Source organism: Microcebus murinus, chromosome 3 (assembly GCF_040939455.1).
Source record: "Microcebus murinus isolate Inina chromosome 3, M.murinus_Inina_mat1.0, whole genome shotgun sequence".
Classification (NCBI taxonomy): Eukaryota; Metazoa; Chordata; class Mammalia; order Primates; family Cheirogaleidae; genus Microcebus; species Microcebus murinus.
Window position 1 is genome coordinate 57394448 of NC_134106.1, and position 16831 is coordinate 57411278.

The 16831-nt window shown below is 40.5% G+C and overlaps 1 protein-coding gene across 1 annotated transcript in view; it reads right to left on the minus strand.

Annotated features, from left to right (window-relative positions):
- GFPT1 (glutamine--fructose-6-phosphate transaminase 1) overlaps window positions 1-15298 on the minus strand; it is a 57770-nt gene extending 42472 nt beyond the window's left edge. The window contains exon 1 of the mRNA XM_012750170.3: window positions 15073-15298. Coding sequence (XP_012605624.1) covers window positions 15073-15079 — 7 coding nt within the window. The 5' untranslated portion in view covers window positions 15080-15298. The remainder of the gene's footprint in view (window positions 1-15072) is intronic.
- Window positions 15299-16831: the final 1533 nt, after the last annotated feature.

Below are 16831 nucleotides of genomic sequence, written 5' to 3' on the forward strand. Positions count from 1 at the left end.
AGAAGGGTAGGTGAATCGGCCAAGTTTCCCCTCCCCTGCATCTCGGACTGCTGGTGGGCTCGCCAGTGGGTGGAGAGACCTGCAGACACCAGCCCAGAGACAGGCGCCACCTCCAGTGAGCAGTAAGCCAATAACGGACGCAGCACCAGGCTCCCAAATCCCTCGGGGCACCTCCGTGTGCACAGACCTGAGCCACACCTCAGGCGCAATATTGCCTAATTCTCCCCTCCTCCGACCTGCAGCTGCCCAGAGAGACAATATAGCCACCAGCTGGAGGCACCTCCAGGGAACGGGACCTTGACTTTTGGGGCCCTACAGCTGACTAAGAGAAACTCAGACTGTGAGCTCCCTACCCGCCAGCCCTCCCAGGTGCTGCTGGCAAGGTGATTCCAGGAGAACTTGGCAGACCCTGAGGCTGAGAGACATAGACCCAGCTTGGGCAACCTGTGGGCGAATTGGGACCGGCACTCCTCTCCCTGGTGGGGATATAGTTTGAACTCTGGGACCCAGAGGTCAGACCTGAAGACCAGATCCCGGGCACCCGAGGTCGTCTCACATTGCCCGGGGCACAGAAGGGATATACATGAACAGCTTACTGAGGTGTGTGTGCCTTAAGGGGCAGATCGGCGTCGTAGAGGGCAACCCTCCTCCAAAAAGGAGGCCCTGCGCCCAGCCCAGGTGGTGTTCCTGCACAGGGAACCTCCCCACCAGCATCACAATCCGGGGAGACCTGGTGGCACGTGGTCTGGCCTGCTGGCAGAGGCCCAGGAGTAGCTGAGGAGTTGGGGAGGGTGGAAAGAAGCAAGGGCTGCTCCAGACAGCGGGTCTCAGACAGCCCCACCCCCACACTCAGATATTCTGATTTAGCGGGGCCATTCCAGCCCCTCCCTGACAACTTTTCCTGGAAGCAGAGAACAGAACTTTGACCCCTGCTAACCACATTGGTGGTACCTGAGGGCAGGCTTACCAAACCCAGCTCTGCCCAGACTCTCTCCTAGACCAGCCCTCACTGAGGGGGAGTAAAGGACACACCTGGAAGTCCTAGGGCCCCAACAACCACCTGAGGCACTAGAATGCCTCTCTATATGAACAATAGCTGATAACAGGACACAAAAACAACACCGTACCCTGTTCCTCCAAGCAAGCACCATCTACTGACAGGGAGGACATCCTACACACCCTTTTCACGGCACCCACTGACTCATTATACAGGGAGTGGTCAAATCTCACACACAGACACCACCTACCAGCTCAGAAACTAAACAAGGCATGCTAATACCCAAACAAAAACCGAAAGAAAAGAAACAACAACTGATCGACATGGGAAGAAATCAGCGAAGGAACTCAGGAAATATGAAGAACCAAACGGAAAACACACCCCCAAAGAGGAGCACCAGCCCCCTAGAAACAGACACCAACCCAAATCAGGCAACCAAAATGACAGAAGAGGAATTTCAAATGTGGATCATAAGAAAACTCAATGACCTACAAGAACAACTCAATAACCAACACAAAGAAACCACAAAAAGCCTCCAGGACTTAGAACAAAAGTTCACTAAAGAAATAGACACAATGAAGAAAGTTTAACCAAACTCCTGGAAATGAAGAACCAATTCAGGGAACTACAAAATACAGTGGAAAGTCTCAAGAACAGGGTAGATCAAACAGAAGAAAGAATCTCAGAGATTGAAGATAATACCCTCCAACTAAATAAAACAGTCACAGAGATAGAGCAGAGAAACAAGAGAAAAGAGCAAAGCCTACAAGACATGTGGGATTATGTGAAGAAACCTAATGTGAGGGTCATAGGGTTACCAGAAGGGGAAGAAGACAACACTCAAGGTTTGGACAAGCTATTTGAAGATATAATAGAGGAAAATTTCCCAGGCCTTGCTCAAAATATCGATATACAAGTTCAAGAAGCTCAGAGGACCCTGTGAGATTAAATGCAAACAGGAAGATGTCACGACATGCAGTCATCAGACTGACCAAAATATCAACTAAAGAAGCCCTTCTAAGAGCTGTAAGACGCAAGAAGCAAGTAACATACAAGGGAAAGCCAATTCGAATAACACCAGACTTCTCTAATGAGACTTTAGAAGCAAGGAGAGACTGGGGCCCCATTCTCATTCTTCTGAAACAAAACAATTCCCAGCCTAGAACCTTATTCCCTGAAAAACTAAGCTTCTTAAATGAAGGAGAAATAAAAACATTCTCAGACAAGCAAATTCACCAACACAAGACCAGCCCTACAAGAAGTACTCAAAACAGTGTTAAACACAGAACACCATAATAAAAACTCACAAATATAAAAACAACCAAAACCCAAAGATTAAAGGCCAGATAATACAATGGCTCAAGAGAGAAATCAAAGCAACAACATCCAACCCAACAGAATGAACAATAATCTACCTTACCTATCAGTTCTCTCAATAAATGTGAATGGCTTAAACTCTCCACTCAAGAGACACAGGCTGGCTGAATGGATAAGAAAATACAGGCCAAGTATATGCTGTCTTCAGGAAACACATCTAACCTGCAAGGATGCATATAGACTAAAAGTAAAAGGGTGGAGATCAGTATTCCAGGCAAGTGGAAGCCAAAAGAAGGCTGGCGTGGCAGTTCTAATTTCAGACGATTTAGTTTTTAAACCGACAAAAGCAGTGAAAGACAAAGAGGGTCATTATATAATGGTGAAGGGCACACTTCAACAAGAAGAGATAACAATTTTAAATATATATGCACCCAACTTAGGTGCACCCAGTTTCATAAAGCAAACCTTACTGGATCTAAGCAAATGGATTAATAGCAACTCCATAATCACCAGAGATTTTAACACCCCACTGACGGCATAAGACAGATCCTCTAAACAGAAAACTAATAAAGAAATAATGGACTTAAACAAAACTCTAGAACAATTGGGTCTGACTGACATTTACAGGACATTATACCCAAAATCCACTTCTTCTCATCAGCTCTCGGGACATTCTCTAAGATTGACCATATCCTAGGACACAAAGTAAATCTCAAGAAATTTTAAAAAATAGAAATCATACCTTGTATCTTCTCAGATCACAGTGGAATAAAAGTAGAAGTCAACCCTAACAGAAACTCACATTTCTACACAAAAACGTGGAAATTAAACAACCTCCTACTAAATGATTACTTCATAAATGAAGAAATCAAGATGGAAATTTAAAAAAATCTATGAAGAAAATGACAATGGAGAGACAAGTTATCAAATCCTCTGGGACACAGTTAAAGCAGTTCTGAGAGGAAAGTTTATCTCCATAAATGCCTATAACCAAAAGTCAAAAAGATCACAAATAGACAATCTAATGAAACGACTCAAAGAGCTGGAAAAAGAAGAACAGACCAACCCCAAACCCAGCAGAACAAGTGAAATCAACAAGATCAAATCAGAACTAAACGAAATTGAAAACAGGAAAGCTATTCAGGAGATTAATAAAACAAAAAGTTGGTTCATACAAAAAATAAACAAAATTGACACACCATTGGCTAAGCTAACGAAAAGCAAAAAAGAGAAATCTCTAATAAGCTCCATTAGGAACAAAAAAGGAGATATCACAACAGATCCCAGAGAGATACAAGATACAATTTATGAATACTACAAAAATCTTTATGCACACAAACTAGAAAATGTGGAGGAAATGCACAAATTTCTAGAAACACACAGCCTCCCTAGGCTCAACCAGGAAGAAATAGATTTCCTGAACAGACCAATCTCAAGATCTGAAATAGAAACAGCAATTAAAAATTTCCCTAAAAAGAAACGTCCTGGTCCAGATGGTTTCACACCCGAATTTTACCACACTTACAAAGAAGAACTAGTACCTATCTTGCAGAAACTATTCCACAACATTGAGAAGAATGGAAACCTTCCCGACACTTTTTATGAAGCAAATATTACTCTGATACCAAAACCAGGAAAGGATGCAACAAAAAAAGAAAACTACAGACCAATATCCCTAATGAATATAGATGCAAAAATTTTCAACTAAATCTTAGCTAACTGAATCCAGACGCTTATCAAAAAAATAATCCATCACGACCAAGTGGGCTTCATCCCAGGGATGCAGGGATGGTTCAACATACGTAAATCTACAAATGCAAATTCATCACATAAACAGAAGCAAAAATAAAGACCACATGATTCTTTCAATAGATGCAGAAAAAGCTTTTGACAAAATTCAACACCCTTTCATGATACGAACACTTAAGAAAATAGGCATAGAAGGGACATACCTAAAAATGATACAAGCCATATATGACAGATCCATAGCCAACATCATACTGAATGGGGAAAAATTGAAAGCATTCCCGCTTAGAACTGGAACTAGACAAGGCTGCTCACTATCTCCACTTCTATTCAACATAGTGCTGGAAGTCCTGGCTACAGCAATCAGACAGGAAAGTGGAATTAAAGGTATCCAAATAGGGGCAGAAGAGATCCAACTTTCACTGTTTGCTGATGATATGATATTATATTTAGAAAACCCCAAAGATTCAACCAAGAAATTCCTGGAACTGATGAATGAATATAGTAAAGTCTCAGGATACAAAATCAATACACAGAAATCAGAGGCATTCATATAAGCCAACAACAATCTAATTGAGAACCAAATCAAAGACTCAATTCCCTTCACAATAGCAACAAAGAAATTAAAGTACCTAGGAATATACTTAACCAAGGAAGTAAAAGACCTCTACAGGGAGAACTATGAAACACTGAGGAAGGAAATAGCAGAGGATGTAAACAGATGGAAATCCATACCATGCTCGTGGATCGGCAGACTCAACATCATCAAAATGTCTATACTGCCCAAACTGATCTACAGATTCAATGCAATACCTATTAAAATCCCATCAGCATTCTTCACAGATATAGAAAAAATAATTTTACGCTTCGTATGGAACCAAAGAAGACCCCGAATATCAAAAGCAATTCTAGGCAACAAAAACAAAATAGGAGGTATTAATATGCCAGATATCAAACTATACTACAAAGCTGTAGTAATTTAATCAATATGGTATTGGCACAAAAATAGGAATATTGACCAGTGGAACAGATGTGAGAATCCTGATATAAAACCATCCTCATATAGCCATCTAATCTTTGACAAAGCAGACAAAAACATACGCTGGGGAAAAGAATCCCTTTTCAATAAATGGTGCTGGGAAAACTGGATAGCCACCTGTAGAAGGCTAAAACAAGACCCACACCTTTCACCTCTCACAAAAACCAACTCACGCTGGATAACAGACTTAAACCTAAGGTATGAAACTATTAGAACTCTAGAGGAAAAAGTTGGAAACACTCTCCTAGACATCGGCCTGGGCAAAGAGTTTATGAAGAAGTCCCCAAAGGCAATCACAGCAGCAACAAAAATAAATAAATGAGACATGATCAAACTACAAAGCTTCTGCACAGCCAAAGAAATAGTCATGAAAGTAAACAGACAATCTACAGAATGGGAGAAAATTTTTGCATCCTATGTATCTGATAAGGGACTGATAACTAGAATATACTTAGAACTCACAATAATCAGCAAGAAAATATCAAATAACCCCATTAAAAAGTGGGCAAAGGACTTGAACAGAAACTTTTCTAAAGAAGACAGAAGAATGGCCAACAAACATATGAAAAAATGCTCAACATCTCTAATCATCAGGGAAAGGCAAATCAAAACCACAATGAGATATCACTTAACCCCAGTGAGAATGGCCTTTATCAAAAAATCTCCAAACAATAAATGCTGGCATGGTTGCGGAGAGAGGGGAACACTCCTACACTGCTGGTGGGACTGCAAACTAGTTCAACCTCTGTGGAAAGCAATATGGAGATATCTTAAAGCGATACAAGTGATTCTACTATTTGATCCAGCAATCCCATTCCTGGCCATCTACCCAAAAGATCCAATGACACTCTACAAAAAAGACACCTGCACTCGAATGTTTATAGCAGCACAATTCATAATTGCAAGGCTGTGGAAATAGCCCAAGTGTCCATCAATCCAAGAATGGATTAATAAAATGTGGTATATGTATACCATGGAGTACTATTCAGCTCTAAGAAACAATGGTGACATAGCACATCTTATATTTTCCTGGTTAGAGCTGGAACCCATACTATTAAGTGAAGTTTCCCAAGAATGGAAAAACAAGCACCACATATACTCACCAGCAAATTGGTATTAACTGAACAGCACCTAAGTGGTCACATAGATACTACAGTAATAGGGTATTGGGGAGGGGGGAGGGGGGCGGGTATATACATACATAATGAGTGAGATGTGCACCATCTGGGGGATGGTCATGATGGAGACTCAGACTTGTGGGAGGAGGGGGGGAAATGGGCATTTATTGAAACCTTAAAATCTGTACCCCCATAATATGCCGAAATAAAAAAAAAAAAAAAGAAGGTTCAGAGTGATGCAATATTAAATTCACTCAATACATGTAACTCAACAACAGCATTCAACTTCAATCTCCTTGGTTTATACTGATTGGCTCATTGTGTGAATCTTAGTATCTTGATAACATTTTCACAGAAAGGCAACATCTTCTAAACAGATAACCACCCCTCAAACAAACTCACAAAATTGTAACTATTTGATAAACTAATAAAATTCACACTGAACATTTGTTAGCTCATTTAAAAAGTACTCCTGTAAAACATCACATATACCCTATAAATACATAATTAAAAATTTTAATATGGTTTAGATGAAAAAATTAAAATAAAAAGTACTCTTGTGTTGAAGAAATTCTGTGAATGTTTTTAACTCACGTGTGTCCCCAAAACTTTTCATTGTCCCACCCTGTCTCAGCTTTCCCTTCCGTAAAATGAATGGCTTTCCTGAGAGATGGTATTAATAAAAAAGATTTCACTTGCTGTGAAATCTTCACTTTTTTGTTATAACCAACATTTACATGATTTTGTTCTCCATACTTTGTATCTACCAAATTAAAACTGGAAACCTGGTGAAAGGACTTATTATTTTCAGAGTATATTGTTAAGAATTAATAAAAGCAAAGTAACATAAAATATTAAGAACAGCTGTCTACAAAACCATATTATTATCACACCTAAGAAGATAACAGTGCTCTATTATCACTTAATAAAATGTTCAAATTCTAATTTTCCCTATTATAAAAAAATCTTTTACAGCTGGTTTGTTCATTCCAGGAACCCATAAAAGATCACATCTCACATTTGATTGTTATGTTTCTTAAGTCTAATTGGATCTAGAATGGATCCAATTAGCTCCATTCCCCCACTTCCCTGTTTTCCCCAAGGCAAATTTTCTTGTTAAATGTCTCTCCATCTGGCTGTATCTAATTGTTTCCACACAGTGTGGACTAACCAGTTCCTATATCCTTGCATTCCCTGTAAACTGGAAGGCAGACCTAAAAGGTTGAGTTGGGTTAATAATTTAAGGTAAAATTGTTCATAAGCATGAATATTGTCTGGTGGCCCCGTTAGTGGAGGTAAGATTCATCACTGGTTTAGGGTAAAGACAATCAGATCACTGAGGCTCTGATATTATGAAAGCGTCTTCAGTATACTTTCCAAGGCTTTAAAGATTGACAGCATTGGCCAGGCACGGTGGCTCACACCAGTAATCCTAGCACTAGGAGAGGCTGAGGCAGGAGGATCACTTAGGTCAGGAGTTCGAGACCAGCCTGAGCAAGAGCAAGACCCTATCTCTACTAAAAATAGGAAAAAACGCGGCATGGGCCTTTAGTCCCAGCTACTTGAGAGGCTGAGGCAGGAGGATCACTTAAGCCCAGGAGTGTGAGGTTTCCGTGAGCTACAATGATGCCCACTGTACTCTAGCCTGGGCAACAGAGCAGACTCTGTCTCAAAAAAAAAAAAAAAAAAAAAGTTGACGGCATCCATTTTAAGACATGCATATTTTCCTGTCTTTGTGGTCCATTTCCCTATCAGCAGCATCTTATTTCAATGAAATATCACATATCAAATTCCAATTCAAAGCCTGCCTTTTCCTTGATAGAGGAGGAACTACTATTACCAATAATTATCACTGTCATTTTCGGTTCACCATTAGAGCAAAATAAAGAGGAAGAACAGGGGAAGCAGAAGTAGGAGCAACATTTCTCTTTACATAAGGTAGGAATAAGGAAGAAAAGGATGAAGAACATCAAGACATACATGGAGAAATTTTCTAAGATCAAAGTAATAGAGCTGGAACAAGGAAGAAAGGGGATTAGCCTAAATCATACCTGATTAGGAAAATGGGAGCCAAGAAGTTAAATTTGTCAGCTTTACAGACCCGCCCCTTGACGACACTGTTGATTCAAGACAGTCCACCTACTGGGATTAGTGGGTTATTTGCAGTCTTGGGGTGGCCAGGAAAATATAATGCGAGCAAATACCTAACCAATCAGGCATGCAGGACACGTTCACAAGGGAAGCATTCATAACTCAATAGGATGCTTGTTAGAGCAGAAATAATTAGTTTGACCCCTATTTTCAGGTCTTCAACTTGTTTTTTCAAATCTTCCAATAAACAGTTCTGCTTAAGGTAACTATAAAAGCCAAAAATCAACTCTCTGTTGCTCTTTGGTTGTTCTAATATCACACACAGTACCTGTATGAGCATAGGTTTTTCTACCTCCACATCAGCATTAGTGTCCAAAGTGTAAGTTTTCTTATTAATGGAATATGTTTGGAATAAAATATTTCCTTATCTGAAGCAGATGTTTGTACCCACAAGCATCATTTTCAGAAAATGGCAACTTAAATTCAATGACATAAAAGCACTTAAGATTATGAGCACCCTGCTAAGAAAACTTCAGATGCAACTTGGATCACAGACTATAAACACACCTGGTTTGTAAGTAAAGACTGTGAAACTTTATTGAAATGAAAACTGTCTTTTCTCTTTTTTTTTATTTGGAACTGAAATAAAAATTGAATACAACTGATTAGTCAAATTATTAAAAATTCCTATGCCTGGCTGAATTGGTGTTATTATGAATATAAAATTTTACTTTTATATATTTTTTCATTTAACAACATCAATATTTTGGCACCCTAGAAGTTGTAATTGAAACTTATCAGCGATAAGTGTTGAAATTCATTCTCTAAACTTAATACCTTCTGAATCAAAATCCATCTACAATGTCAATTAAAATTTAAATTTGCTTTATTTTTCTTATAATGCAATTTACAAATTAATTCATCATCATTAAAGACTGAAACTACACAGATGCTATAGAATAAACTATGATAATATACCCTTTCTACTTCCATACAGGTTCTAATCCCTTCCTCAGAGTAACTGCTGTTAATCCCATACACATTGTCCTAGTCATTCATATTTTTCTATTTATATGAACTTAAATGTATGTGGTTTTAGAGGGCCTTTTTAAAACACATAAATGTGATGATCATATATATAATTAAATATTATATGTATATAATATATATCATTCTGTACTTTTTTCTTTTCTTTTGTAGAGACAGGGTCTTGCTATGTTGCCCAGGCTGGTCTCAAACTCCTTCCCTCAAATGATCCTCCTGTCTCAGCCTCCCAAAGCACTGGGATTACAAGCATAAGCCTCTGTGCCCAGTCTTTACTTTTTTCTTTAAGATGTTTGGGATCTTTCTATGTCAATACATATGTATCTACCTTATTCTACTTAATGGCTGCATACTAGTCTACAACAGATTTATCCTATATTATATAACCATTTCCCTATTGAGATTTTTCTAACTCTTTGCAATTACAAACAATGCTGCAATTAAACTTATACACATTAATCAGATGCTTGTCATAAAAATATTTAATACTGTAATTATGGAGTTAACATTGTACATGTAAGATTCCTTTAAAAGATGAAGTGTTATTAGTACATGAGTTACATTTTCTATAATCCTAAAAGCACAAAGAAAAAATTATAAAATACAGAGGGGCACAATGAAGATTTCAATTATTTTTGTGTGTTTTTAGTTGCTTTACACTGTTTTCGTATTTACAAAATTCTGGTTCATGTCTCCCCTGCTCTGTCATTAATTATCTGTTGCCACTGGAAAGGGCTCCATGACACCTCCCTTGAACATTTAACATTCTAGAACTCAAAGCACTGTTTAAGTCCTAACATCTCTAATTATACAGTCCTTCACAGGCTACCTATGTCATCATCTTTCTCAAGATAAAAGCATTCACTTCCTGCTCACAAACCTTCAAATACTGCATCTCCCTCTCTTCTCCCTGACCATTCACATCAGACCACAATCTTTCATCATCCCACCAAGTCAGTCCCTCTGGGGACTGTGTGGGGGCCACTGTGCTCTTACCTTACTCGATGTCTCTGAGCACCTCTACATCAAACTGTTAGAGCTGTACAGAACTCATCCATCCATTTCAGTCCACTTTCACATGGGCCCTCTAAATGTTGACCGATCCTGTTAATTCATCACTGTCTAACTTTCAATTTCCCCCATATATTATTTTATTTTCGAGTCTAGAACACACACTACTTTCAAATCCCCATTTCTCTCTTCCTGGCTTCTTTCACATTTTTGGTAGATTCTGACTTTACAAAACTGAAGCTTCATCTTCAACAATGTAACACCATATATACTTCTCATCCTTCCTTATAAGTTCAAAAAAAGAGAGACAGTCTACATATTACTCTCTGAAGCTAGGCTCTTCTACTTGTAACTCTTATAAACTTGATAAGTGATTCTCCAACTTTGTAAATACAGAACCCTTTTGTTAACATCAAAATATTCTGAGGCTCCTATACAATAGTGGGTTAATCTTTTATTATTCAATGATCTAGAACAATTTTTATTTATTTTACAGACAATGCTTCGAGCATGAATCAAGCAATTAACACCATGTAACAATTTCACAGCTTATAGGTCAGGAACCACAGCTCTAGAACTCTACTTTCCAACACTCCCAAGGGACCTCAGTCCCATAATACTCTCTCTTCTCACTGGTATTACTTGCAGCCCTCCTTCTGAACACAAACTCAGGCCCGTCTGCCTTCACATGTGCAACTTCTCTAAAGAATTCTTCATAACCAAATCCAATTAACTTCACCCTGCAGTATTAAACATGAATAACCTTTTTCTACTTCTATACTCTGTCCGAGGCAATACATTACCTTAGAACTGTTTTGTCTTTAGCTACTGTTCTTTGGTCTCTTTACCTGGCACTTCCATTTCCTCCTTCAACCTTCCCTGTCCCCACCCCAGAAGTTCACAATCTATTTCTGCCTCCATTCATGCCATCAATGATTACTTCTCATGGTATGCTAATTCTCTACCAGCCAGCACTATTCCTCAAAGTAAGAGTCCTGCACCGTCATCCAGAACATTGCTGGGCAAACACAAATACCCAAAGCCCAGAGCTCTCCAATCTCTGAATTTCTACTCATTCCACTTGTGGTCCACAACATGGCAATGAACAAGGACAGTGTATTATCACCTACCGCTGTTGCATGTATATTCATTTTGTTTCCTCTGATCACAAAGCAATTCCTTGAAGGCAACTCCCTTACTTTAGTCATCTTTCCAAAGGGCAGAGTGCCAAGTACAAGGCCATCACTTCAAATATCTGCAAGTATCTTCTAACACTTTCTAGGTACCACAAATATGCAGTCAAAAATTCCCAAACCACAGAAACAGAACACTATTTCACAGGCTGCTAAAAAGTGACAAGGTGAAAATAATTTAAGGTTTAAGAAATACCAGGTTAAATAAAGTTTACAAGTTTATATTTAGAATTTTCTAGAACCTTTAATCTTGCTAACTGTGAATCTCCAGGACTAGAATTTCCCAAACTGGTGAGTTACAAAACTCCTGCTTACCTTCTACTACTCATTACCAGCTCCTATTAACTTCTCCCTTTCTGGGGAACACTACTGAGGAAATACTTATTAAGCAATTCATTATTTTCTCTCACAACTTCTTTTCATCCAATATGATTTCATCCAGTAAGGATATGTGAACAGTACCAGTTTTATAACTAATCCTAGCAGCCAATCTCAGCATCCCTCAATTATCCCCAAAGCCATATTGACAGTATAATTACAAAAGATTTTTTTTTTTTTTTGAGACAGAATCTCACTCTGTTGCCCAGGCTAGAGTGCCGTGGCATCAGCCTAGCTCACAGCAACCTCAAATTCCTGGGCTCAAGAGATCCTTCTCCCTCAGCCTCCCGAATAGCTGGGACTACAGGCATGTGCCACCATGCCTGGCTAATTTTTTTTCTATATATTTTAGTCGTCCAATTAATTTCTTTCTATTTTTAGTGGAGACAGGGGTCTTGCTCTTGCTAAGGCTAGTTTCGAACTCCTGACCTTGAGGAATCCTCCCACCTCGGCCTCCCAGAGTGCTAGGATTACAGGCGTGAGCCACTGTGCCCGGCCTACAAAAGACTTTTGAAAGATTCATTTCAGGATACTTCTAAACAAGAACTCCATTTACAAAAATTCCACACATCTACACCATCAGATCAGAAGCATATAATCCCACTTTTATAAAAACAGCAAAATCTGGGGGTAGTTTACATGACTTGACACTCTCTCAGCAAAATCAAAAGTAATACAAATGAAAAAGATAAGGTGTATTCCAAAGAACTAAGAATAAGTGGACAATAAAATAAATTTGGAAAACAGACACACTATTCTTTTCTGGGAGATCACAATGCTTATCATTCACACATTACAAATTCCAAGAAGTCCTCTTTAAAAAAAAAAAAGTACCACACTATTTAATCTGTTGCTTCCCAAATTTATCTGACCACAGAATCTTTTTTCCTAACACTTATTTACATCCCAGCACAAGTCAGTAAACATTATAACAGTTTAGCAGTTTATCTGACTGAAAAAAGCATATCACAAAATCTTCAGTCTTCGTTCCTCTGCTTCAACATTTTACAATGTTAAAACAAAATAATCTTTTAGAAAAACTTGACTAAGCAGCAGGTAATCAGATGGTAAGTTTCTAAATTTTTTCATCTACTCTCAATTTCTCTGCCTAGAAATTTTAATTCAATAATTAAGATGTGGGAAGAAAATAATGACAAACTCAACTTTTAGAATTTACATTATGGAAGAAATAAATTCTGAACACAATTCCTAGAATCATGAAAAATTCTGGTCTGAGTTAAATGCAGGACTTTAGAAATGCCTAAAATATTACCTTTTTGTTTGTGTGGTTTTTGAGACAGAAGCTCGCTGCAGAGTGCAGTGGAGAGAGTGCAGTGGCATCAACATAGCTCACTGCAACCTCAAACTCTTGGGATCAAGCAATCCTCCTGTCTTAGCCTCCCAAGTAGCTGGGACTACAGGCCTGTACCTCAGGCTGGTCTCCTTAGCTCAAGCGATTCTCCCGCCTTGGCCTCCCAGAGTGCATCATTACAGGCATGAATGAGCCACCGTGCCTGGCCCAAATACTAATTTTTTATTCATTCTTTATAACCTGTTTCCTCATCAGTAAAGCTCTAAGGAAAGGAGATACTAGCTACATGAAAACTCCCAACATTTAGTCTCTACCCTAAAAGTCTCACCCTTACTTGAACCCTTTCTAAACTAAATCTCATTTTTTTTATTTTATAGTAATTTGACTACTTTTTTTCCTGGAACAAGATGATGAAATGACCTGTAACCAGAATGTCAGGTACTTGGTTAGGCATACACATTCCTGTCAGGAACAGTTAATTACCAAATGAAGCACACTGGTGATTAACCAGTTTGTAAATGTGTTCTGCAAAACCATTCTACTAATCAGACATTGCAAAAGTATAGCTGATTCTGAAGGCAGCTCTACTCTAATAATTTCAGTAAGCTATTTATAGGAGTTTCTGGTTTTATGTGAGTTTTTTTTTAAACTACTCTAAATTTAAACCTGCTCCTCATTTTCAGAAGCTGAAATGAGCATAAAGTTAAATACAGGAAAAATGTATACTGATGAGTATAATACACCTCCTGCTCAGTTCCTTCATGCAAAAAGCTACAAAAAGTAAATTTCCCAGATAGTTTCAATTCTATTACAACTTTACTTCCCTTCAAAAAGCTTCTTTTCTCCAGGAGGAAAGTCGGCTGTAAATTTCAACAAGAAAGGTAAGAATACAATTCGTTTTAGCAACAATGACCAAGTTAATACCAATTTTAGAGTACATCAGTCATGTCAGGTATGATTCTCACAATCCATTTCGCTAACAATTTTAGGTAATAGTAAAACGAGTAACTCTCAAAACATGAAATAAAAGGGCCTAACTTTATTTTTTAACTGTTCTAGGAAAGACATGTTAGATTTTTCATAACTAGTATTTTAAATGGGTGCATGTGTAAGGTATAAATGATAAATATTTTTCGTAGCTGGTATTTTTTAATGGGTGCACATGCAAATGGCGAATGCTATATAATCTATTGCCACAGATACTTCCGTGCCTCCTCCACCAGAGGATCAGGACCAAGCCCATTCACCACGTATTGATTAGCACTGGTTTCTGTTGAGACAGGGGGTGGCAGGAAGTAAGATCACGTTTAATGCCACTGTCGTAGTTCTAGCTAGAGTCCGTTTCTACTGGCCCTGCCCGGAAAAAAGCAACTGAAAATAAATACTTTTTGAAAGGTAAACCCTTGAAGAATGCAAGATAAGAGGACCTCACCCTATGTTCCACAGGTTGCCTCATTCACCTGGCGGACCCTTTTGAAGGCACCCCCTCCACACCTCAATCCCCTCAGCCCTCTCCTCCTTTTTCCACATAAGCATTTCTTAGTTCTCTCCCCTCTCGGTTCCTTCTCCGCGCAAAGACGCCCCCATCGGCCCCCAATATCCCCTCTGTGGCCCGCCCTTCTCTCAGGTGCCCTCCTCCGGGCCACCAGCCCTTCTCCTGCCCGCGGACGCCGGCTCCCGCAGCCACCGCAGGACGCCCCTCGCCCACCACCCCGACTTCGCACCCTCCTCACTCCCGCTCCCGCCGGGCGCCTCGGGCCTCAGCGGCGCCCGCACCGCACCCCAGCACCGCCCCGCAACACGCCCCCCTCCCCCGGCCTCCTTACCGCACATGATGCAGGAGGCACAGCCCGCAGGGCGACACGCGAACAGCTGACGGGGTCGGGGGCACACACACTAGCTTCGGGGGCGACCGGAGTGGTCAGCGGCCGGGATAGCGCGGACAAGACACCCTCGAGGATGCGACGGCCACGGCAACAACAGGCTTCTCCACCTCCCCGGCTCAGCCTGCAACCGCCACCACGCCCCGCCCCTCGGCGCGCACCGCGCCGCCGCCGGCAGTCCCCATTGGGCTGCGCCCGCGCCGCTCACGCGCGGGTCCCGCCTCCCGTGCCGCCCCGCCCCCGGAGCCCACGCAGGCGCTGGACTGCTGGCAGCTGAGACGTGGCAGCGGCTCGTGGCCGCATCCGCCTGGAGTTCCTGGATCCGCCACCCGGAGGCAAGGACCGGGCGGTGAGGGAGGGAGAAGCTCGGCGCCGGTCAGGGAGTGACGGAAAGAGGAGGATAAAATTCTTAGCAAAGCAAATAGCTCGGGGAGCGCACCCATTGCAAACCAAGGCCCCAAGTTCCGGCACCCCACAGAGCGGGGGAAGTGGAGGAAAAAAAGCAAGAGGGATGAAAAAGGGATCCTGGGGGACAAACAAAATCAGGGTGGAAAAGGGACATAAGACTGAAGAAAATTTGCAAAGAATTGGGTGAGGTGGGGGAAGGAGGTACCAAAATTCTTGACTGCAAATTGCCATTCGGGTTCGGTCACTCTTTCTGGTGTCAGGCAATTCAGTTTCCTACTTAAACGCTCTGTGTAACATGCTTGACCTCTAAAAGCCCTCCGCACCCCATCCCTTCCTTCAGTCATTTCCTCCCTAACCCCTAGTTTATTGGGGAGGTGGGGGGAGGACCGTCAGTTTCAAATATCCACCTATGAGCCAGGGCTTAAGAAACTACTGGCCAGCCTCCAATGGCCCACCTGAGAGGACTAGCACATGTCTAGCTGTAACAGCCATGCGTTTGACTCATGAACGATTAATTCTATGAATTAATGCACCATTTCTGCCAAGAGAGACTTGATTAGAGAGTGATAATATTTCTGAAAATTAATTTCCTGGGTATTTTCTTTAAGACCATTAAATTGTATCTTTAGTCAAATGTAGATGGTTATTAGAACTCTATTCATGGCTCTAGACTAGAATCAAATTTAAAACGTATGTGGCACGCAGAACTCTTGAAGTTCTAACCGCTGTTTAGGTGTCTGGTCTTACTCCACCTTCCAGCCCTGTACACTCCGACGAAGCTGCGGGCCAAGATTCTCATATCTTTTGCACACTTTTGTAACTTCGCGTGGAATCCCCACCCCATCTGTTTAAATGCTGCCACTTCAGGAAAGCCTTTTTTGTCTCCCCCAGACAGACTTAGAGACATGCATTAACTGCTCATTCTTTGAGCTGCCCCCGTAAAGCAAAATGCTTTGATATTTTATGATTTTTTTGTATATTTCCCCATGGGCTATAGGTTTCTTGAAGCTATAACAAGTCTTTACAAACCCAAAATCTAGTATAGACCCAAGCACAAAGTAAGAGATCAAAAATGTTTTTGAATGAGTGAAAGGAGTCATATCTTCTTAGCAGAATTAACCTTCTATGGCTGGTTATATTATAGAGCAAAGGGCTTTAAGTTTCTCTTAGAGGGAAAAATGTCTTTCACTTGCCTCAAAGAAAGGCTAGAAAATGTCACATTTAACTCATCAAAGTATTTCCCACTTAAAAGCCGTTTAATATCTCAAGCCCTTAAACAGGTCCCTAGATCACC